This window comes from Macadamia integrifolia, chromosome 1 (genome assembly GCF_013358625.1).
Source record: "Macadamia integrifolia cultivar HAES 741 chromosome 1, SCU_Mint_v3, whole genome shotgun sequence".
NCBI lineage: Eukaryota > Viridiplantae > Streptophyta > Magnoliopsida > Proteales > Proteaceae > Macadamia > Macadamia integrifolia.
In genome coordinates this window covers 7,180,201-7,204,380 of record NC_056557.1, presented here as the reverse complement: position 1 = coordinate 7,204,380, position 24,180 = coordinate 7,180,201, and the positions used below count along the sequence as shown (strand labels likewise).

Here is a 24,180-nt window from a genome sequence, read left to right as displayed (position 1 = left end):
AAAAAAAAAAAAAGGAAATTTATTTTTAAATCACTTTCCGGACTCATTCTGAACTGAATATTTAGAAATGAAATAATTGAAAGACCCAATCCTCTATCTTATATCATGGACCAACCGTATGCTTTTGGCCTATGCCAAAGCCTTGGTAACATAAAACTCTATCAAACACTTGAGCTGTGGAAAGAGTCAAGAACCAATAAAAAGGCAAAATATCCACCAAAATAGCCCACCTAGGAAGCCCCACCTACACGGCCCACCATCTCTTGCAAGTTGGTAAAGTGATGTGGCATTTCTAATTGTCATATGGATAGAATGAAGTGTTGATTTCCACTTGTCAAATTTTAAAACTAAATAATTTCAATCATATACCGCCTATATATTGCTTTTTTTTCCTTTCTATGTCATTGCTTTGCTTTCAATCATTTTTTTAAAAATTAAAAAGGAAAATCTATATTTCACTATGCCTAAGGAAGCATAACATTTCACTATTTGCCACATAGCAATACATGGATACTTGTGACTGAGCACCAAGTAAGCATCTCGTTGTTTCTTAAAATGAATAGAGGAAGTAGTTAAATTTTAAATTTTCATTTTATATTTTATAGTCATTTACATCTGATGGTATTTTAGTAACTTTACTAGAATTTTGATTCATAGTTTGAGGCTTTGAACTACTTTCCTCATTTATTATTTGGCAAAAGAACTTTGTCATCCACTCATGCTAGAGCAAGAAACATCAATGCGCGGGACCAATAAGGGAGAGTGTGCTAGCATCTTCAGGGCCTGAAGCAGAAGGAAAACATCAACATTTTGCTGACTGCAGGACAAGGTTCTCTTCTCTTATTTTTTTTTACTAAAATTTAACAATTGAGACGTATGTTAGGCTATCTATCACATGGACTGTCAAGTGGCTAATAGTAAGAACATCATACGTCACTAGGCATTCTGATGCCCGGAAGGACCCATTTTTGAAAGATTTAAACAAGTAAATATGAGACCCCAAGGCTTCAACTAATATGCCACTTGGCAGATTTTAAGACCATGTAGGAGACCTTTCCTAGATAGGTATGCGAGAACTGAAAGGCACAAAAATATACACCATTGATAAGAACAATAAAGAATATCAAAGGTTTTTCTCCAACACAGGTGGGGATCTTGAAAAATTAGTAAGTTCCCATGGTTAACATCAAGTGTAAAGGGATATACCTAAACAAGGGATAAGGGTTAGGATTTCATCCAAGATTTTTTATTTTCAATATTTGTTTTCTAGTCAACAAGCATTTACTGAATTAGAATGTACTTAATACATGGCTTTATCAATCCCCATATCCTCCAAGTAATCCAAACTGCATTTCCATGTATGAGATTCAATAAACACATACTGTTTTATTAGAAAAAAACAATATTATTCAAATGACATTTCCCTCTTTTCAAAGCCATTACAGAGAACATAAAGATAGTATCATAACTTGAAACTTAAAATAGAAAGTACATTTCCTCATGCTTGATCATCTAATCAGAGCAATAGCTATTTGGACCTTATGCTCATAGGAATTTATGAGCCAAAAGATCTGATAAATGAAAGTTGAAGCTTTCTTGATCAATCAAGAAAGCAAAGCTGCAAAGTTGATCTCCAAAATCTGAGAATGATTCTTTATTTTCAAGACTCACAATGAAACCTTTGAGGCTCAATGGAATTGAGTTCATGCAACAATCAATTTCAGTGTAAGACTCGATTTTTATACTATCCACATTATCTCATTGTGACATAGTAGTGTGTGATAGCATTGATAATGCAAGAAAGGAGTCTTACTCTGAAATTGATTGTTGCCGGAGGCCAATCCTTAAGGCTAAAAAGATTCAAGATTTTGGAGTTCAACCCTTGCAGCTTTGCCGGCTTATCAAAAAAGCGCCACCTTTCATTTATACGGCTAAAAAATTCAACAATTCCAAATAGGTATTGTTCTGATTCAATCATTATGAGGGAGAAATGAAAGAGATGAGAGATTGTGAGAGTTCTAAGTTTAGGGTTTCTCCTTGTAACCAGATTCCTTCTTCCCTCAAAATCGCATCGTCCCTACATCAACCCAGATCTTCTCCACAATGTTCTGCAATAATACATCGAAACAATTATAAGAAATTATGGATTGAAAACTAAACAGATCGGTGCCCTACTCCCGATTAATTTCACTTTCTCCCATTCGATCTCTGCTTCCACTCTCAAATTCAGATTCTGATACTCCCAAATTAATGTGATCAATGAGACTGGTATCTTCAGATGCAGAGTGAGCCGATCCTACTCCCTTTTCACACAAAGCAAATTACAGAGAGAGAAAAAAAAAAAATAAAGCTGGTAGCGAAGAGGGATAAGAGTATAGAAGTTGACCTCTCAACTGGAGTGATGAGACAAAGCAACAGATGAGGAAGAGGGTTTAGAAGAAGCATCATTGTCAGCAGAATCAAAGAGTGGTTGGTATAAGAATCTCTCGATCTCGGTTCGCCATTACAGTGGATGATTTGTCATCGTCCACCTCTCTCTCTCTCTCTCTCTCTCTCTCTCTCTCTATCACACACACACACACACCCTGTGAAAACCTATCCAAACAACTTGCGGTAGGAAGCTGGTTGTCACTTGGGTAGGCTGTAACCTATATGTTAAGGAAAAAAACAAATGTGATTTGATCAAGGGAGAAAAAAATCTTTTCCCCTTGCATGTCCCTGCGTTCTGATATAAGCTGACAAGAAAAGACGGGCTGACTAGCCCAGATGGCTACGCATGATCTCCCATTGATCTGTGTGCCCTCACAGATTATAAATGTCTTTACATATTACACCCCTCTCTCTCCCTCTGTCTCATGTTTTAAGTTTCATCATCTGTTTATTGGTGAAGACCAAAGAGAGAAAAACATGGTTGGATTTGGATGGATTAGCAAATCAAATTGGCTAAGATAAAAACTTTCATGATGAAATTATCATGAAGGAAAGCATTCTTAATATCCAGCTGAGCGATAAATCATCCACGAGTTAGAGAGACTCGAGTACAATCCATATAATACTGGATCTGAAATTGGAGAAAAAGTATCCTTAAAGTCCACCCCTTTCTATTGGTTGAAATCCTCGGCAAACAAGATGGCCTTACAACCATCCAAACCACCATCAGGCTTCAGCTTGGTTTTAAAAACCCACATCAATTCAATAATATTCAATGAGGATTGAGATGGAACTAGCTCCCTTAATGTCATTGGAGTAGAGGGCAACAAGCTCATTTTCCAATGGTAACACACCAACCAAAGTGTCATAAAGCAAAGAAAGGCTATTGATTTTGGTATTAAAGGGACAACATCAACATGTATATTAGCATATTTAGGATTGGGCATCTAAATTCCATATTGGGCAGAGAGTGACCATTGTCATTCAACTGGAGTAGATTCAACACTGGAGGTGGCAAAGAAGAGTTGGCATCAATGGATAATGTGGCAGAAATTACATCACAAAGCCAAAACATAAGTCCTACCCATAATCTTGGCTGCCATGGAACAAAGTTTAAAGTCAGTAATGCTTATGTCAATGTATATATATGAAACAAGACACCATCCAAATGGTACAATTATTATGGATTCAAATATATATTCTTTTATTGTATTCAAACATTACTATTAGTATCAGCAACTAGAAACACCATTCAGAAGTTTGGCCAAGCCTCACTATGTACATCACATTCAGTAGTTCCATCAAACCCTAACTTTTTACACACCTAAATGGTTTTCCCAATCCAAACATAAAACAACATAAGCAACATCCGAAAATAATTTGATCAAGGGAACCCTGCTTTTCAACGGAGTCTGAAACCATCTGCAAATTGGCGTACCAGCGATGACAAACGAAGTGACCTTTGGATACTGCTTCTATCCTTCTTAATCTTTATTAGCTTCTCATAGATGCACCATGGGAAACTCAGGAAATGATCCCAATTCAGTCCCTCGTTGTAGCATCCCCAATAATCAGGATGATATGTTACATGATACCAAGCTGATGCCTTTGCATACACCTCATCAGGAGATGAATCTGTCCCAAATCCCTCATCAAACCATTTCCTGGCCTCCTTTTTTAAAGACCTAACTGCCAATCCAATTGCCTCGGCATCCCGTTTCTTTGTGAATGATTTTGCCATCTTCATGATATTCCCACTGAGGATCTCTGCCTCGGTGTTGATCCCATAATAATCCATCAGGTTTCCCAACTTAGAATCGTACTCACCTTTGTAATAGCAAGCATCATCGATGTAATCCTCAAAACCTTCAACCTCCATTTCGGGGTCGTAAGATCTCCTCGCCACCTCCCAAGTAAACTTTTTAAAGGATGTGTGTGACGCTGCTTTGTCTTTAATCTCTCTGAAGAGTTTTCCAATCACTCTCGGCGATTCATATGTTGGTTTGTCAAGCTTTTCCATGAAATCCGGATATTCCTTGACACGTAGATGATCTGGAATTTCAGCTGGTACACCAGTCTTTGGGAAATCGACGGCGATGGAGAACAGCTTTGCAAGTTCTATACAATTATCACTCCTTGCCATGCTTGGTTCCCTGTCAGCAAACACTGTGTGAGCATTTGCAATGATTCCAAGGCTTTCATTCACAATGTAGTCTGTGAAGTACTCCTCAACTTCCTGTAACAGAAGAAAATAAACATTAAGCCGAGGGATTTTTAATTCAACATCGTGATGAAGAATTGGTGCTACGAACCTGAGGCCATTGATGTTAAAAGCACAATGTAAATGCAACTGTCAAATAGAAGCACGCCTTGAGATGTCTTGTCAATAGAAAATGGTGAGATTCAAATTTTAACATCAAACTACGGTGATGTTGGTTATTCATCAAACAGATACCTTTTCCCATTAAACAATTTCAGCATAATTTTGTTTTGCAACAAATAGTAATTAGTACCATCAAGTGTAATACTTAGAGAACATAGTTGAGTCTAGTAAGGAAGCTCACATTACTTCAGTTGAACAATTATGTGAGAGAACGCTCAAGAAACATTATCAAAAAGTGAAAGGAAGAAATAAACTGTTGCATTCAATGATGAACCTCATTTGATGGAGATCCAAATCTCCAAGGCATTAGTCAATCCTCATGGGAATCACGAGTACAGGGTTGCATTTTAAAAATCAAATATCCAGTCATTTGATACTTTGTACGGATGCATAAACTTTTCAGTTGGGACAATGAGATAGCATTTATGGAATAAACCAATATAAGACTACACGAAGTTTAAAGTAACATTCTCTATTATCAAATTAATTGCATCAAATTATAAATACTAGGAGATCTTCATGGCAAGCACTACATAAGAGATTAAGAACAAGAATCTATATGAAGTACTAAAAAGTTTCAGATATATCGTGCATCCTCGCAAGCAAGACGATTACCTCAATCATAACATCATGGTCCAGGGATTTAGTTGGTGCTGGAACATACTCCATGGGTTGGATTTGACAAGGTGGAATAAGTGCAGAGTCCCAACTTACAAAATATATATCTCCATCCAAATCACTCCCTGAGCATTCATTTGGGTGTGGTCTACAACAACAGTTCAGATAACATAAAAACTAGTCTTAGTCAAGGAAAAATTGAGATCTATAAAGAGAATTTACATCAAAGGAATGAAATAAGAGAAAACTATGCATAAAAAATAAATAAATAAATAAATAAGATAAAAGTATAAAACTATGTATAAAAAAATAAATAAATAAGAGAAACCATTCAAAAAAAAAAACCTAAACCCCTTTGGTTTTGATAGCTGTTTGATTAGGTGCTTCTGCTATAAAAACATTCAAACCATCTAAATATTTCAGTTCTATAACGAAACCCACTTAAGAGAGAGAGAGAGAGAGTGAACTAAGGCACAGTTACATCCTGGATGGTATAACCTATATTGGCATAAGCATCTGTTTAATATAAGTCAAACTAAGATCCTCAATTGAGATCACAAATATATCAAAATTCAGTATAGTAAAAGTTAACTACCACAATAAATTATATAAAATGTCTCACCTTGCTCCTTTCTGTGGGAATACAACACAATCTACCAAATGGTGTAGTGCTGGGACATCAATGGCTCGCAAAACACGCACATCACCAGGATGCAAGCATGGGTTTTTAGCAACAATCACCTTTCCCTCAACAATAGCTTTTTGATTGTCCAATCCATTTCCATTAAACATAAAAGAATAATTATCATGAAATTGTTTACGCCCAATGCTAGAGACTTGGACAAATACTTGCCCATATTCCAAGGTCCGAGTTTCATCCAGACATCCCATCAATGATCTTCCATTTGGAACAAATATCCTTGTCTTTGTTCGCAGTTCTTGAAGCTTCGCTGCCCGGAATGCTTGTAGCATCATCGAAAGGAATGGTTCATTATTAGGCTCATAGCCACACATCAACATTTCCTTGAGAACATTACTGTTTTCACCTGGAGACATCAGCTCAAGTGCTTCCTGTGCCCTTAATGGATTGGTTAGAATAGCATCCAGCTCGTCTACAGCCTGCCTTTGCTTCTCTTGAAATATACGATCTTTCACTCCAAGTGTTGACAATAGAGAGATTATCTGACGATTGAGGAAACAAGGCTGATACTTGCTCCATGCCAGAACATCTAGACTTATGTTCTGTGATTTATATTTACACATGCTCTTTCTCAAGGATAATTTCATTGAGGATGTAGGGTCTACAGCCACAACACCCTTGTAGCCACCATATCTTATTTGAAAGGCAGAAGGAGTAGAACTTTTTAAGCCACACTTTGTAGCAACTCTTGTCGCAAAATCAGCAGAAATTTTACCAATCCCATCTGAGAAGACATACGTCATCTGTCCTCTTTGCATCTCTATATCACGAATGGTTTCAACTTCACGCTCAGAAACATTAAGAGTTTCTGTGGAAGAGCTGAAAGATTGACCCAATCTAGCAGCATATTTTGCCACATTTCTTATTTCATGAAAATCACCCATCCCTTTTCTGATCTTTGCTGCGGTAATCCCATCATCTGTTTTTGCAAACATCCATGCAGAATTATCACGCAACTGACTTGATGAGAAGGCAAGAAAATCAAACCTCTTTTCTCCAATAACTATGCCATTTTTCAAAGTAGAAAGTATCCTTTTATAAATTCCAGTACGCCTTTCTTTGCTGCCAGTAGAAGTACGTGGAGATAAATCTATCGAACACATTTTATCCAAATTCTCATCAACAAAAGAGACACGAATGAAATTATCAATGTGCTTAGAGTATTGGCGTAGCACCCGATTCGAAACATTGACTTCTGGACCACAAAAGAACACTTTACTAGGGGTTACTTGAACCCTGCGTACATATTTCAAACCGGAATCCAAGGAAATAGTGGGGGAACTAGGAGTGCGCTTGGATCTATGGTATCTTCCATATTGCTCACGGAGCCACCTAACAGGTTCATAGCAGCATTCTTTTAAATGATACAGCTTCTCCAATGCATGCTCTATGTAGTTGACTGGAAAGAAAGCAGGATGAACTAACTTGAAAAAATTAGCATCAAGCGTTGGCCCTGCAAGGCATCCATTCTGAACCAAAAGACACACCTTAAACAAGATTTCAAATGGGAATCTCTGCAACTCAGAAACATCAGGGGGGCCAACAATGGGGACTAGGTCCAAATTATTGGAGAACGCAGATCCAGTCTTCAAGATGAACTGACCTTTATCTTCTTTATAGTAGACAAAATATTTTTTCAAATCTGGAAGTGCATAGCTGTATGGAAGCTTTAAGCAAATGGCAGAAGATTGTCCAATACAGCATGAGCGAGTGAAATCTGTTGCTCTATCCCACTGATCATCTGAAGCATCCTTGAAATAGTTTAAAATAGGATCTTCAAACACAAGCCCTGAAGAGCGTATAGGTTTCTCATAGATCCGAGGAGCAGCAACCACCTAAATTGAAGAAGTTATGTCATCTGTATTAAATCACATGCTTTGTGAAAGATTACAAATGTTCAGAGCAGTCATGTTTGGTCTACATAAATTTTGCAGTAAAAATGGTAAATTTCAAGCAGCAATGTTGGAGTCAAAACCTCAAGGTGATCAGATAGTTAACTATTAAATTAAATCAATTGCAAAATTCTAGCATTGCTTGCATTCAATTCCACACCACAAACACAATAATAGAGTCTGGAATAGAGAACTATACTGTTGCATCACATACAAAGGGAGCTTTTGTGCAGCCTGCTCTGCACTAGTACATCAGTAATTCAGTCTGACCAATTACTGAGGCAGAGAACAGTGGTTACCCACGTGAAACAATCAGGCATGCCTAGCCAAATAAATGTTACGGACTCTCAGAATTTCACATCGATCCCATACAGGATTGAAATATACACATAGAAATTCAATATTAATGTAGGAACATCTATAAAAAAATTTAGGACCATTACAAACCTTATGGTTTTGTTTGAAATCAGGGACACACACTTCCAATTGAAAAAACAAGATCACATCCAAATTTACTTAGTACCAGAATCCATTAGTATTTAATTACATGAATAATCACTTACTATCACCACATAACTAAATTCTAGGATGTTTGTCTAGTTATGAAATTGAAAAATGTTAGGAATATACCCTAGTACTAAACAAGCAAGGAAACCAAGACCAGTTATACTTTGATTTATACTTTACATGACATTGACTTGTGATGTTTTCCAACTCCTTAGCCACTAAATCATTAGGCAAGAGGACTATTCTACATAGAAATAGAACAAAACAATCTCATCAAGAACAATTGACATCTTCATGCTATGCAATGGATGTATCATGATCAAATAGAAATAAGCAGAAATGCTGAAACTACAACTCATGAGCATACCTGAATTAGGAGATATTTGTATTGACCCTGTGGAGAACGAAGCTGGATTTGCCAGATGTCCTCATAAGCTAGTACAAGCTTATATTCTACACCTCCATAAGGCAGGACAAAATATATTTTCCGCAGGTCAAAACCAAAGTTAACCACAACATTCAACCCTTTATAGAGAACACAAAACTCGTCACTTGAAACTTGACATCCAAAATATAGTCCTGTATTCTCCAAAGTGAGCAATGAGGGCCTTGGCTTGGGTACTATATCATGTTCCACATACTTAGCCTTCAGCCAACAAGTCCCATAATATAGGCGCTCACTGACCAAGGAGATTATATGTTCAGCACACTTAGGATTTGTAAATTGCACATAAGCAAAAGCAAATGCTTTCCTATCTGGCCTTGGATTCTTGGGTGGCCTGACTTTTACTGCATAAACAGTTCCATCGCCAGAGTAACCCTCTAGAAATTTCTTAACTTCTTTCGCATCCACATAAGAAGGGAACGGAGAAAGATGAATTGTCCTTCCCATGTCGTCCAATTAATCAAAACTGCAGTTCCATGTTGTTTAATTCCAAGTAAGTAACTGCTAAAGACTAATACATAGATAAGACTCAATAAACATGAAGAAAATGAGAGAGAGAAACCCTCCACACGCCATTTCCCTCTTTTCCAAAGAATTGGCCAAGCCCATGATCTAGAGACCCTGGCTCAACTACTTTAGAAGCTGTACCCATTATAGAGAACAAGAAAGATAAAATCACAACAAAACACTTCAGACATAAAATGTACATTTCTTCATGCTTGATCATGGAAAACAGAAAGAAAGAGTTCTAAAAAGATCCATAAGATGAAACGGGAACATTAATCAAAATCCAAAGAAGCATAAGAACACTTTACACGCAAAACCCATTTCCTAAAACATAAAATATATTAATTAAAAGAAAAAAAGAGCACAAGAGACGAGATAACTACCTCACCTCAAAGTTCTCAAATGCCCACGAGAGATTTCAGGTTTTTGTTCAAACCACAGAGAGAAGAGAAATGCTTCCAAAGTAAGGGGGGGAGTTAGTGAAGAAACAAGGAAGCAGTAACATTAAAAAAGGAAATCATAGAATCCATGATCGCTTCTTTTGAGGTAACTAAGCTTCATCAGTCTGAGAAAAGAGGAAGGGAATGTCATCTTTCCGTGATTAACCATAGGAGAGAAGAAAGATACGAATTACTGTATTAGAAGCAAAACCCCTTCCCTCCTGATCTCAGGGGTCCTCACTTTGTTCCTCTGGCTTTAATATTGGAGAGACTCTCCACTCTAGACTTCAGAGTCTGAACTAAGTTCAGAGTCTCGGACCCGAGTAACTTCACAGTCCAAGTGCCCTCGGCATCAGAATCGTTCAGGGACGATTTTAGACTCAAATCGGTATAAATCGGTGAAGACCGGTCAGTAATCGGATTAAATCGGTGAGAGTCGGTACAAACCGGTTGGTCGTTCAGTACCGATTTTCATACTTTAGAACCCTGGGAATACCGCGGGATCAGAATCTTTTCCTGATGTGGGGACAGAACATGTCTAACGGGAGCTTTAGGAAGTGACACGTAACCCATCCTATTTTAATATTCTAGCCACTGTCGCTCATTTACTGTTTTAAGTCAATTGAAGGTCGTCGTCTTCTTTTCGAGGAAATTACCTAGTGGGGTCCACGTAAGTTGCGTTTGTTCTAAATGTCGCTCTCAGCCAAACAAAGTTGAAACTTAGATCTGCTGTCGATCTGATTGTAACCAATCATCTTTTTTCTTTTGGAAGAGTCAATAGATCCAACGATCCACGATCATCATCAAATATGACCAGGATATCTATTAGAAGCAGATAAATCCTTATCACTCGTAAAAGAAGTCTTCATTATTATTTATGTGGGCCCCATCACTATACCTAATAATCCAAAGGGAATCGCTCTAAGAAATTCCTACAAAACGACATAGGCTTCTCATGTGGGAGTACGGATTGATAGAAAAGTAATAGTGGGGAATAGCATGGGATACTTCGGGGACTAATGGTGACGAAGTGAGGGAACCTTGATCACGAAGCTTTAGGTCTTCATTGGATAACTGGGGGCTCGATGTATTATTGTGTAGGGCCTACGTCTAAAACAAAGAAAGAACGGGTAGGGGTGGGGGTGCGTACGTAGGGTTAGGGTTAGGGTTAGGGTTAGGGTTGGGATTGGGGTTGGGGTTGGATTGTTAGGTTAAGAAAATTCTAGAAATTGACATTTTTTTTTCTCGATCGAGTTTCTCTTCACCCATGGTAAAAGAGGTAAATGTTTAAAGTTATCATCCTTGAACATGTAGAAATTGACCTTTTTCTTATGGGGTTTCAAGTGGAATTTTATCATGGATGGATGTTGACGTTGCAACTTTTGAGTTTAAGTTGCATTGAGAAAGATTAAAAATTTGCCCTTTAATGAAACACAATATTGATTTTATCATCGTCTAAACTCCAAGATAATTTAAACATACTAGCTTTAAAAGCTATCTAGCAGTTGCTAGGACATAAAGAGTATTCATCGTCCAACAAATTAAATAGAAGAAATTGTTCAAAGAACTTATATAAGTAGATCTTAAGGGCATGCCACCTGGTGGCCTTGGTTCAGCCAATGAACTAAATGCTTGTAATCCACCTAAATTTCTACTTTCGAATAGTCTTTTCCCAATTCTTGTTGTAAGCCCTACGAGATGCTTTTGACCTTTGATGCAAATAAATTCCCTAAAAATTCAAAACTCATAAAAATAACATAGAAGTTCGAATTCAACAATACAAGAAGATGTCATATTACACGTATTAAAATCAATGCAATCATCACAAAGGAGGACAAGTGGAGGTGCTATGTGTGAAGTTCGAATGACCCAACCATCCAAATATGCTTAGACACCAAACAAGATAAAAATAACTGCCTAAGAGATTCATTTTTAAAATTTACAAAGGGTTTTTTTTTAAGTATAAGAACACAAATAACTAATATTCATAAAACTACTTTATCCTTAGTCATCAAGCCACCAATTAAAAATTTCCAAAAGAAAACATTAAAATGAGGGTGAACACAGAGACTGTCACACAACTCATTTTTTAGTTTTAACACCATCCTTTTCCAATTTTTCCTGTTGTCAACATGAGGGCTGTCACCCAAAATACCATTACGTGACATAGGGAAAACCCAACCTAGAGTCATATCAATGGGAGTTTTTTAAATGGGCTTAGTAATGTGTGGCTTAATTGATCATATTACTATTCCATTGGCCACCATTCATTAAATCTCTAACATAGAGTAAAGTAGCAGGTTTACCAGAGATAATAGGCAATCTAATAAGCCTCAGGCTAGAGCAAATCAGTGCACGAGGCTTTCATTATTGTAGAGTCTGGGAGCGGCAACTGTACACAGCATTATGCCCTGCTATACAAGATAGGTCGTTTCCAGTTTTAAACTCTTGACAATGAGACCAAAACATGTTTCAATGGTGCAACTTGACCATTGTGCCACAAGCTCGACCACATATTCAGAGAAGAAAACAACACCAATCTTCCTAGAGACTAGTTGTCTTAATATAAGATGAACCTGCCATAAACCAACCCATATTAATGAGCCTTTCCTCTTAGGAATAGCTTGATCAAAAGGTGAATAGTTAGGAAAAAATTACATGACCTTAATAACTCTATCCCAATAGGCATGGAGTTGATTAATTACTCTCCAAGCTAATTTAACTAGTTAGGTTCTATTATAGATGAGATTACGTCTAAAACCCAACTCACCCCTTGATTTAGATAAACAAAGGGCTCGTTTGATAACATTTCTGCCATTTCTGTTTCAAGAAATGGCAGAAACATAAATTTCCGTTTTTAGAAACAGAAATGGAATTGAAGGTGTTTGATAAGTCATGTTTCTAGAAGTCGATAGTAATCAACGAAAAAATGGTCATGAGTCGTTTTCAGAAACGGTGAAACAAGTAGAGCCTGAGTCGTTTCTTGAACCATAAATAGGTAGAAATTTCTATTTCTATTTCTAAAAACAAGTGAAACGAAATAGTTTTATCGAACGCTTTTTGTTCCGTGCCCAGAAACGGCAAAAACACGTTTCTTAAAACGTTATCAAACGGGCCCAAAGAGTTTTCTAAGAAATAAAAGACCAACAACCCTCATAATTTCAACCTTTCCGGAACCTAGCATTGATAGAATCCATTTGATTACATATTGTCACATGAAAATGGAGTTGGACATCCAATAAGTGGGAATAGAGTTAAGCATGTATTTAATTAAAATAGTTGAACTAGCTTGAAGGCCTTTCCATAAATCCTAACTCAAAACGGACTCGATAGATAACATTAATTATTCCGAACTATTAGAACCCCTTTCCCTTTTTTGCTACCACAACGTGCCAGGATAGAGGGAATCATTCTCCGTAGGGGACACAATTTCCCAATCATTGTTCATCATTTCATTTGGATGGGTGTCTAGAAATAATGGAAGACATTTCAACCCTCCAATATATAAGAAGAGTAATAACGATCCTAAATTTATCGGTTTTTCTTTCACCCATGACGAGGAAGACTTTTCCTTTTTTCCTCTGTTTTAGCAAACATGCATAGGTTTCAGTCCCAACTAATTTGGGATAGTACTAATAGATTCTTACAAGACCAATGGCAATGTAAAGATGGCCTTTGTCATCAAGTAAAGAGAAAGGAGGGCTGGGATTTTTTTCTTCTTTTATTTTTTTTATTTTTTTATTTTTTTATTTTTTTATTTTTATTTTTTTATTTTTTTATTTTTTTATTTTTTTATTTTTTTATTTTTTTGTTTTTTTTGTCTTTTTTATTTTTTTTATTTTTTTTTATTTTTTAATTTCTTGATTTTTTTAAGACCTTGTCTCTTAAGACATTAACAATTATTAGGGCTTTAACTAGGTAGAAATTCTTTGGATGGTAACGCATTTTGCCAATAAAATTTTGTTTAAATACATGGAGTAAGTATAATTAAATAAGAATAACTTAGTGCATGAGGCTCCTGCTATTATAGGATCTAGGAGGGGCAAATGTATACAGCCTTACCCTGCTTCACATGGGCTAAGTGCAATTATCAAAAGAAAAAGGTTTTCCAGCTTGATGCCCTGACCTAGTTTCCCTAATCAAATTTTCATGTCACCATGCCCTTTGTGCCATGTGGAAAAAAGTGATTAGAATTCTCACTAAAGGATAATGTAAATTAACCACTTTAATTTTTATACTAAAATTTAGAGTAATTTACATCCCCCTCCCCTGTATTTTGCTTTTAATCCAACCCCCTCTCCTGTGTTTTCAAATATTCTACAAACCTCCCATGTCAGTTATCACTGTTAGTGGACTATTAGTTTTGGGTGTTAAAGTACGAGTTTGGCCTTTTGCTTTTAACCACTTTTCCCCCCATTTTACCCTTTATCCTTATCCCTACCCCCATAACTATTCTCATATGAAACCTTTTACCATAGTTTCACTCACCTCCATCGCCGGCGACAGGGCAGAGTCCAGGTAAAGACGATGGCGAACCAAGCAGGCACGGTTGACGACGACGATGACGACGAACCAAGCAGGCACAGTCTCTCATCAAGGAGCGAAGAGAGGTATGGAAGCAGCAATAGAGATCTATGCTTGATTCTATCCCAAAGAATCTCAACCGTCCTTGGGAGGATCCAATGCCAAAGACTGGTGAGCGGCATCTTGCATAGGAACTGAGGGGTGTGGGTTTATCAGTCTATTACATGCCAAAATGGAAGAAGGATGCATATGGTAAGGCACTAACATTTGGGCAGAGATCAAAGCTTTCCTTACAAGAACAGAGGCAGAGCTTGCCCATCTACAAGTTGAAGAAAGAGCTTATTCAGGCTGTTCATGACAACCAGGTGTTGGTTGTAATTGGGAAGACAGGATCAGCTGGCAAAACTACCTAGGTGACACAATATCTTGCCAAAGCAGGTTACACAACAAATGGAAAGATTGGATGTACGCAGCCCCGTAGGGTAGCTGCTATGTCCATTAGTAAGAGAGTGGTAGAAGAGTTCGGGTTCGTTTGGGTGAGAAAGTTGGCTATACCATTCGGTTTGAGGATTACATTGGTCCAAATAATGTCATCACGTATATGACTGATGGTATGCTTCTCAAGGAGATTTTAATTGATGAGAACCTCCTCCCAGTATTCTGTAATCATGCTTGATGAAGCCTATGAGAGGACAATCCACACTGATGTACGTTTTGGATTACTAAAGCAACTTGTTAAACAGAGACTTGACCTTAGGTTGATTGTCACTTCTGCCACTTTGGATGCAGAGAAGCTTTCTGGGTATTTATTTAACTGTAATATCTTTTCCATTCCAGGAAGAACATTTCCAATTGAGTTCTTGTACACAAAACAGCCAGAAAGTGGCTACTTAGATGCATGACTGATAGCTGTTCTGCAGATTCACTTGACGGAACCAGAAGGCAACATCCTTCTGTTCTTAACTAGTCAAGAAGAGATTCACTTGACGTGTCAGTCTCTTTATGAGAGAATGAAGGGACTAGGGAAGAATGTGCCAGAATTGATAATATTGCCAGTATACAGTGCCCTTCCAAGTGAGATGTAGTCAAGATTTTTGATCCTGCTCCTCCTTGGAAGAGGAAGGTGGTTGTGGCTATCAATATTCCAGACGCTTCTTATGCAGCCATTAAGGTCATGAACTGATTGACCCATAGACTGCAAGAAATTACCAATATTGCAGAGGCTTCTTTCCTGCCCAACGAACCAACCAAACCGTTGAAGGTTTACGAGATGATGAATAGATTCATAAATGGATAGTTGGGTACCGCAGCGGTTCACTGGGTTTGCTGCAGACAACTCTCCGATGGTTGTTCGCCTTCGTCATGTCGCTTGCCAATCGTTGTGCGCTTGCTTTTCGCTGTTTGCGCCGATCGCCGTTGGTCGTTCCCACCCCACCTCTGTCAAGTTCGCTCAGATTTAGGTTGCAGGTTCATAGGATGGGTGTAATGGGTAATTTACTCCATCAGGGGTTATATGGGTATTTAAAAAAAATTGAAATTTTAACAGCCAAAATAAAACGGAGTCACATTTTTTGTCAAATTTGTCAAAATGCAAGGGAGGTCTGGAATATTTGAAAACACAAGAGAGGGGGTTCGAATAGAAGCAAAATACAGGGGAGGGGAGGGGGATGTAAATTACTCTAAAATTTAATTTATTCATGCAATCCCATGGTAGTCTTATGCACTTTTTGGTAGTCCCAAATTTGTCATTGACAAATTTTAAACTTGATCTGTGAATAGATCATGATCTTGTGAATCTAGTGCACTAGGCACCGCATGCAACTTCTGCTTGAAGAGCAAGTGCCAGAAAAGTTGGTTAGTGGATTTGACTTGTGTCACATGCATGAGTGTGTATTTAGTGTGTCCCCCCTCTTCACATCATTCCCCCCTTGCCCTCTGGTGTGTGAGTATAGTCCCCTACAGTAGTTCCTTAGTAATAATAATAAACTGATAGATGATCTAGGGTTTCGCTTCCATACAAATTGTATATCGTCTCGAATTATTGGTTATACATATGTACATCTTCAAATTTTATGTATCAGTTTTCAACTGCTTGATGTTGTTTGATAGATTTTCCACCAAAAAAAAAAAAAACGTAGTTTTTCCAGCAGATTTTCGTCCAACCTCTCTGAACTTGGACCGGCGCTTTAGGCTCTTAGTGATCCCATCAAATAAGGTGTTTCTTCAACGTGGGATTGGTATATGGTTACCCCTTTCTGCTGTACTCTACCCTGTATTGGCATGAATATCAAATTATCCGAACTTGACAGGAAATACAGTAGCCCTTCCTGAGGGATCTCTCCTTGAAATCATTCCCAAAGGAATGTCAGATAATAACAATGCAAAAACAGAAGAAAATTGAGCTGGGCACAATATATTTAGCTGTAAAATGGAAACAGATTAGAGAAGTTATGAAGATAAATTTGAGGAATGAATTACCTAAAATATTCTCAATTCTCTGCTGGGAAATGTTCAAGTATAACATCTTGGAGAGCTACAAGCTTCGCTTGTCCACCATATTCTTCTGGCAAAACATCTTCTCCGATTTCCTCCAGGAAAATTTTATGCTCTTCTTCATTGGTGACTATCACTACCTGCATTCATTAAAACCAAGTCATGGACTCTCGAGGATAAAGTTTAATGGTCAAATTAAAGCCTAGTATTGAATCCAGCAATAGGAAATCTGCAATTCCATTTTAAAAGATTGTGCATACTACTTTGATCCGGATAGATGATAAAAAATTTGCTTAGTGTTAATTGAACTGGGCATTAACCCGGTTTGTTCGTATTAGGAACCCTAGTTGGCCAAACCTCTATAAAAAAGAGGTTTGACAACAAAAAAGCAAGTTTTTAACCTAATCCCAAGAGCTCTCTCTCCCTATTCTCTTCTGTCTCTCCCAATTGAGAGTGTCTGATGGAGGCATCAAGATGTACAGAAGCAAGAAGAAGAAGAAACAGCCATCTTTGTGGCTGGAAGAATAGAAAGAAGAAGAAGAAAGAAGAAGAAGAAAAAGGAGGAAGAAAAAGGAGGCTCAATCCAGCCTTTCCAGCGCTGGATCGAGTCCCTCTCTCTTCCAAGATTTCAGTAAATCTTGTGGGCCCCATTAGTTGTTAGTTTAGTAGTTTATTTTAGAATATTATTTTCCTTGTTAGTCTTTTAATTAATTAAGAAACTACTTTATTAGTTGTTAGTTTTTAGGAAGTCTTTATTTACTTTCCAATTGGCTCTTTTTATTTTTAGTAACTAAGTTTATTATGTATGTAATGGCCTAGGCCATGATGAAGGAATGGAAAAATTATGGAAAACAACCAATGAGCAAAACTCCCCACCCCTCTTACGATTTTCTCTCTCTCTCAATCTCATCTCTCTCTCATTCTCTCTATCTCATCCTCTCTTTCTTGCTCTTCTCTCTCATCCCGTCTCTCTCTTTCACTGTCTCTGTCCTCTCGGTTGCTATTACATCTGAACAACAACAGTGGAAAACCATCTCAATCATATAAGCCCCATCTGAGCCACTGCTGAACACTTCACCAACAAACTGGGTTTCCCCCATCGATTAAAGTGGACTGCACCTCTGTTTTTGGAAGACTTCGGCTTCTTCTTTTCTCCTCAGACCGGGACAGCAACAAGGTAAGTAATTAAACTAAACCCCTCCACCTCCATTAATCCCGTTATATGTTGCATCCCATTAGCATTGAAACCAGCCCCTACCCCTTCGTTTATGCCTATTTTACCTACTGTTTTAAGTTTTTTCTTCACTGTTATATCTCTAAAACCCTTGCTGATTTTTCTATTTTAGTTGGCTGCTAGAGGACATTGATTGTTTGAATATCTTGTTTGGTATCTAGATTGATTTGTGCTGAACCTAACATCCGCATGACGTTTGTTCCCTTTCCCATGTCCCCACTTGAAGCTTAAGTAAGTTTTTATGTGTTTGTCCGCTTAGATTGAAATTGCTCCTGGCTACATGTTGATTTGTATTTATTTATTGCATGTCAAATCTTGTTTTGCTGAGCATATCCAAATCCCAACCTAATCCCAAGATCCCCTTTAAGTTTGTCTTAACCTAATTGAGTCACTCTTGTAGGGACCTTAGTTGTCTAGGAAATCCCCTATATCAGTGTGTCTATGGATCTCCATTGCAATCCTTAGACTTAGAGGGTGGAACTATGCCTAGCAAGATCGCAGCAATCCTTCATTTGTCGTTGTTCGTGCGGATTGATGTGTAATGCAACCCGATCCATTCCCTGCGTGGAAAGCTACAACGAGGTAACCCAGACCAGTTTACTTTCTATTTTACACTTAGTAATACGAGCTTTCCTCAGACGCGATAATATTTTCATAAGTACATTAGGTATGTATGACAACCTCAAGTGGGATATTAGAAAATTTTTGAGCTACCTATTGGACTGGAGCTAGCTAACTTTCTTTTTTCCTTTTCTTGTTCTCTTCATGTCTGCATCATCAAACCCAACTTAGATGTCCAAATCAGTGGATCCATACAAATTGGGTTAGGTACATAATGTATCAGTTATAACTCTATCCGCAAAAATTATACCTCCATCCGTCCATTATGATTAAAGAAAGGGATCCCTTAAAGAAATTATTCTTTATATTAAACAGAACACAGGATTTATAGGCATGTGTGATTTTGTTTATGTACCTTTTCAAGAGTTGCCTTCTCTAGGAAGCGGGAAACCATTCTCCAAACACTCACAAAAAACCATGGCATGCTCAAGATGAACAATTTCGCCAAGCGCTCCGGATAGTAAGCCTGCATAAAGCCAAAAAGCACATAGATGGTATTGCTTAGCCCTTATCTAAATCTTACAAAGTAACAACATCCAGCTTAGAAATTATGAAAAGAGTGAGATATAATTACATTAACCTGCTTATAAATATCACCATTAGTATAGGAAATCCACTCCAGTACAAGATAGTGTAGAAACGCAACTCTAAAACGATGCAAAAGATAATGGAAAAACAAAACAAACAATGCACACGCATTTTACGAGGTTTGGCAAGGTTGCCTACGTCCCCGGTGAGATGAGATCCTGCTTCACTATCAATGGAGAATAGGGTTACAGCGCCCGTCCTCACACCTCTCAGTATTGCTTGCATTACAGAGAAAGAAACCCTTGCTACAAATATATAGCGAAAAAACCCTAATCCGGAAAATACACAATTGCCCTCAAATAAAAAATTCGAGCGGGGGGCTACGCCCCCCTATACCCCCTGCTATGCAGGGGGCCTCCTGCCCCCCTTGCAACCCCCACGGCCCGCTAACCGGCTAGCGGGACCACCGTCCTGCCTGTCTAGGTGCTGCACCAGTACTCCCTGGATTAAACTGCGACAGAATACAAGACATCATACACCAACAGATAGTAGGGAGGGGGAGGGGGAGGGGGAGGTGGAGGTGGAGCGGAGAATTCTGTCTGGCAGCAAAATTCCTTCTTTTGTTCTGTCACTTCCATAACTTAAGCTGTTCAAGAGTGTATCTTATTCTATCCCAGGATGCACCTTAAGACGAACTGTGTAAAGAGAAGTACTCTGCTTTCCAAGTCTTAATAGATCCGGGATGGATTAATGTTAAGAAACACTTTTTTTTCTAACAAATAGACACATACTGCAGGGATTCAATTAATTTTTTATTACGAGGGAATTTTGAAACCAATGGGAAGAGAGTAGTCTACCAAGATATGCTAGGTAGGATCGAGAAATGGCTCAATGAGATTTTTGTAGAAAGGCTTGGCATACCCTCTCAAAAACAGTGAAACAGGTTCAGTTAATAACTCTGTTCTACAAAATGAAAGATCTAAACATTATTTAACTCAGGACTCAATATAGGTCTCCAGCTTGAGTAGGCCTCATTACAATCTCATATGTGATTCAAGAGTTACTTTTTCCTTTCTTTTTGGGTCGTGGGTGGGTTTGGTCTCCCCTTTGAATACCTCAATTCAAGAGGTTAAGAAAAAGAGTTTTTTAAGCAAAACTACATTTCTCCTTAAGACTTAAGTATTCCTATTTTCTATCAGAGTTTCTCACTTACTGATCAGTGATATGATGATACCCAATTTCTATACAAGGTACATTATTGGTTACCATGGCTCAGATAATTAATATAGTCTGAAGTTCCATACAAGCACACAACTGAACTAGGTCGTTTCTACCACTCTTAAAGATACTAATTCTAATTATCGAAACAATTTAGCTATTTAATGTAAACAACCCAACAGTTAATACTACTTGTTCAAATGAGCTAATCATTCAAGATCATAAGTCTAATCCCAACTTTCTTCATCCATATCTATACCAAAATTTTGCAATGCATCTTATTCCTACAAACTATTAGAAACAATAACATACCTGTAAAAACTGAAATCCAGTAATTAAAGCACGAGCATCTATGTTCTTGATCGTAATTTGTTGCAGGTCAAGAATGCCAATCAACTTCTCATTTCCTATTTCTTTTCCCTTGAAAGAACTGAAACAAGCATAAGATTTCAACATGTATAAGCTCCTCTTGCAAAGTAAAACAAAAAATACGTAACGTACATAGCCTGTCCACCTAAAGGAAATTAGAAAGAAGCAAAAGGCCAATATCACAAAAGTAACTATGTAAGCATAGTTTGTTGGTGTCGCCTTGCATCTAGGCTCCCTCCAACGCCTTGGGTTGCCTAGATGCCATGACAACTATGTGTAGAAGAGGCAAGAGGTTCTCTGAGTGAACACAACTAGAGAGTTAAAACAAGGAGACCAGCTATTTATGTCATTTGGAATGCTTCTATGGCCTATCTGACCTTTTGTAAAGATGGAACAACCATTGGACTTATACATAAAATTCGTGGTGGTACTTTTCAATGGCTCTCTTCATATTTTCATCCATCAAATGGAAGGAGGCTCAACCATCATAATACTTTAAAGCTACACTCAATAACTTGGCCCACCATCTATTAAATCTTTCCCTTAGCCCTCAGTAACATTTTGAATCTAGACCAAGGATTAAAGTATCGGTATCGGTCGCCGTATCGGTCAGTCAAAATTAAGATACGTATCGGAGAGTATCGTATCGTATCGGAGATACACTAAGATACGCTAAAGATACACACATAAATGGATAGAAAACATTTTTTTAAACACTTTTACATAAAGAGTTTGTTAAAAAAAACTATTGATAACATGTATTATGCATAAACACTAAATTTAGGGTATCGTACTAAGAATTCAAGGTTTGTAGTTGTCCCATAAATATAAAATCCTTGTTCCCAACCTTGATTTCCACTTTAGTTAGAGAGAAATATGGTTGACAGCAACTTTGGAACAAAAACCCTTCAAAAAATCGTGTTTTTCTGAAAAATTACCCATCTTGGCCATTATATGACCATAGCGCACTGTATCGGTACATACCGATACTCACCGATACGTATTGATACTCACCGATACGTACCGATATATATCGATACTCACCGATACGTGCCAATATATACCGATACGTACTGATCGATACATATCGATACTCACCGATACGTACCAATACATACCGAAACGTATATTTTACCTCAATTTTATAATTTTCATAGTCGTATCGAGGCATATCGTATTGTATCGATGTGTATTGGTGGTGTATTGATGCATATCGGTATGTATTGTAGGATATATATCGATACGAAAGGATTTTAAAAATTTCATGTATCGTATCGATGTGTATCGTATCAATCGGATAAATTTAAGATACGTATCGGAGGGTATCGTATCGGTATCGGAGATACTTAAAACCATGATCTAGACCAAAATTGACCTGTTGATTCATGAAGTATTGTGATGTTCTTCAACTGAAACAAAACATATGACTCAAAGCTGATGACATCCTGTCCACAAATCAAGGTGCCAAGTGGCAGGTAAAACAGTCACCTATAGATTACTCTCTAGGACATCTCACCTAAGGAAGGCACAAAGATCAATATGAATTGGGACTCAAGCTTTGATAGTGAAGCAAAATCTCATTTCACAGAGGACGTAGACAATTTTTCCAAACTTCATAAAACTGTATGCATTGTTTGCTCTTGTTTTCCCATTACCTTCTGCATCGCTTTTAGGATTGTTTCTACATATAAGCATATTGACTACCTGAATATCCTATTTTATTCACTTCAGTCTATCTAGTTTTGTTCGAGAGAAAGAGCACCACTATTGGGTTTCCTTATTGATTCAGGATCATAGCCCGAGAGAATGAATGAGGGGGATGGCCTTATCTTTACTATCAAATATGGGAACAGAATTATATATTAAATCAACAAAATATAGGGTTTTCTCACCTTGCAATGGTTTTGTCCAGTATATGCACCACAAATTCTGCAATGTTCATATAGTCCACAAAATTAATACAACATTCTCTCTATCTTAGATGCAGATGATAGGGGAAAACATGATCGGTAAAAAACAAAAGTTGCCCAAAGAAAAATTAGCATTATTTTAAACTGTCATTGGTCCACAAAAACCCAAGTGCTTAAATCAAATCCGTCAAAATCAAACAATACTTTTCTTCCTGTGTGGGGCCCATTTAAGTAAATTAATGACCGTTGGATCCATTAGATATCAGACAACAAGCTAAGAAAAAATAAAGCACAAGTGGGAGTTGGGGGTGGGCGTGGGGGAGGGGATGGAAATGATTGCATACTCTTGAGTTGGGGATGATCTCCAGAAGGAAAATGCTTGCAGGCTTTGACAATCATGACTGGGTGTCCGTTTCTTGAAAGGCCCTGTAAGTAGATCTTCCGACTAGCCAATTCATCTGGTACTTGGGATTCAGGAATGAACCCTAAAGGAACAAACTCAGCTCGCCATTTTTGCCATTGAACAAACATCTTAGCTGCCTTTTCTGGGTTCATTGATCTTGCTATCAAGAACCTCATAAGCGTTTGATCTCCATGATTCTGCAAGTAAAAGAACCCAAAAAGGATCAGATGGGAAGCTTTGGAGAACCAGAGTAAGAACAGAAAAGAACCGAACACAGATGAGTGTTGAGTTAGAGAGCTAATCAGCTAACCTCAGCTGAAGACCCAAGCTTCTGAACAGATTCCCTCATCTGGGTAAGTGCCATTTCTGGATTTATCTCCATCTGGGTTTCAGAGAAGTGGAGAGGAGTGAATAGTGATTGTGCTCACAGAAGAGAAGAGAGTGTACTTGGAAGCTATTGAATACTTTTTTTTTTTTTTTTTTTGGTAAAAGCTATTGAATACTTTGGCATGTGAAGACATGAAGCAGTGAAGCCAGAGAGAGAGAGAGAGAGAGAGAGAGAGAGAGAGATGCGTTGACGAATCCAAATTGATTACAGGAAGAAAAAAATTGTAAACCACACAAAAAGTGGGAAAACTTTTAAGTGTCGGGGGTTGGGAACGTGGACCCCGTGTAGATGGGACAGGGAGTAGATGATGATGTTTGCGTTAGAAAGTTTCTTACGGAAAAGATTTCTAATGTAACGGTTTAAGATTTAGGTCTACGATGTTCATTGTGGACCCTGCGTTATCCTATCGACCTATACCATGAACTCAGTAGCCAGTAGTGACTCAGTACCGTGTCCTTCCGGTAATCCCTTCCAAGATGGGGTTTCTTATACGCATGGGTCACAAGAATCAGTGGAACTAATCAGATGTCACACGCACATGGAAAATGTGGGGCCCACATGGAGCTGATA

The 24,180-nt window shown here is 37.9% G+C and overlaps 2 protein-coding genes, 1 long non-coding RNA gene and 1 pseudogene across 5 annotated transcripts; 1 reads left to right on the top strand and 3 right to left on the bottom strand.

The window, feature by feature from the left end:
* Positions 1–1,361: 1,361 nt before the first annotated feature.
* On the bottom strand, positions 1,362–2,929 carry LOC122077094. The gene is made up of 2 exons (XR_006139686.1): positions 2,387–2,929; positions 1,362–2,108 (listed from the first exon to the last, which is right to left on the bottom strand). It is a non-coding gene; the product is annotated as an uncharacterized LOC122077094 (long non-coding RNA).
* Positions 2,930–3,599: 670 nt separating this feature from the next.
* Positions 3,600–10,203, bottom strand: LOC122078598 (probable RNA-dependent RNA polymerase 1). 2 transcript variants are annotated; one of them, XM_042644644.1, is made up of 5 exons: positions 9,866–10,203; positions 8,898–9,441; positions 6,054–7,966; positions 5,429–5,579; positions 3,600–4,666 (listed from the first exon to the last, which is right to left on the bottom strand). In XM_042644644.1, exons 2-5 carry the CDS (start codon positions 9,420–9,422, stop codon positions 3,833–3,835), a joined length of 3,423 nt encoding a protein of 1,140 aa, XP_042500578.1. In that variant the 5' UTR covers positions 9,423–9,441; positions 9,866–10,203; the 3' UTR covers positions 3,600–3,832. The 2 variants fall into 2 exon arrangements, with proteins under 2 accessions (XP_042500578.1, XP_042500586.1); XM_042644652.1 differs by having other exon boundaries at positions 9,871–10,203.
* A 4,049-nt stretch (positions 10,204–14,252) lies between these two features.
* Positions 14,253–15,629, top strand: LOC122056900 (annotated as a pseudogene).
* An 804-nt stretch (positions 15,630–16,433) lies between these two features.
* LOC122075497 (sec14 cytosolic factor) lies at positions 16,434–23,790 on the bottom strand. Of its 2 annotated transcripts, none has more exons than XM_042640558.1 (7): positions 23,533–23,790; positions 23,164–23,419; positions 22,802–22,838; positions 20,853–20,970; positions 19,150–19,260; positions 16,925–17,079; positions 16,434–16,787 (listed from the first exon to the last, which is right to left on the bottom strand). In XM_042640558.1, the coding sequence occupies exons 1-6, from the start codon at positions 23,602–23,604 to the stop codon at positions 16,936–16,938; spliced, it is 738 nt and encodes a 245-aa protein (XP_042496492.1). In that variant the 5' UTR covers positions 23,605–23,790; the 3' UTR covers positions 16,434–16,787; positions 16,925–16,935. The 2 variants fall into 2 exon arrangements, with proteins under 2 accessions (XP_042496492.1, XP_042496485.1); XM_042640551.1 differs by having other exon boundaries at positions 16,434–16,716; positions 23,533–23,787.
* Positions 23,791–24,180: the final 390 nt, after the last annotated feature.

What these genes read in the sequence shown, in the direction of transcription:
- LOC122078598 (XM_042644644.1), bottom strand. Translation starts at nt 9,422, where the DNA reads ATGGGAAGGACAATTCATCTTTCTCCGTTCCCTTCTTATGTGGATGCG. An exon ending in ACAAATATCTCCTAATTCAG is followed by an intron (nt 7,967 to 8,897) that starts GTATGCTCATGA and finishes TCTTCAATTTAG; the next exon opens with GTGGTTGCTGCTCCTCGGAT. An exon ending in TTCCCACAGAAAGGAGCAAG is followed by an intron (nt 5,580 to 6,053) that starts GTGAGACATTTT and finishes CTGTTGTTGTAG; the next exon opens with ACCACACCCAAATGAATGCT.
- LOC122075497 (XM_042640558.1), bottom strand. Translation starts at nt 23,604, where the DNA reads ATGGAGATAAATCCAGAAATGGCACTTACCCAGATGAGGGAATCTGTT. An exon ending in AGATCATCCCCAACTCAAGA is followed by an intron (nt 22,839 to 23,163) that starts GTATGCAATCAT and finishes TGAACATTGCAG; the next exon opens with AATTTGTGGTGCATATACTG. An exon ending in AGAAGGCAACTCTTGAAAAG is followed by an intron (nt 17,080 to 19,149) that starts GTACATAAACAA and finishes TAATGAATGCAG; the next exon opens with GTAGTGATAGTCACCAATGA.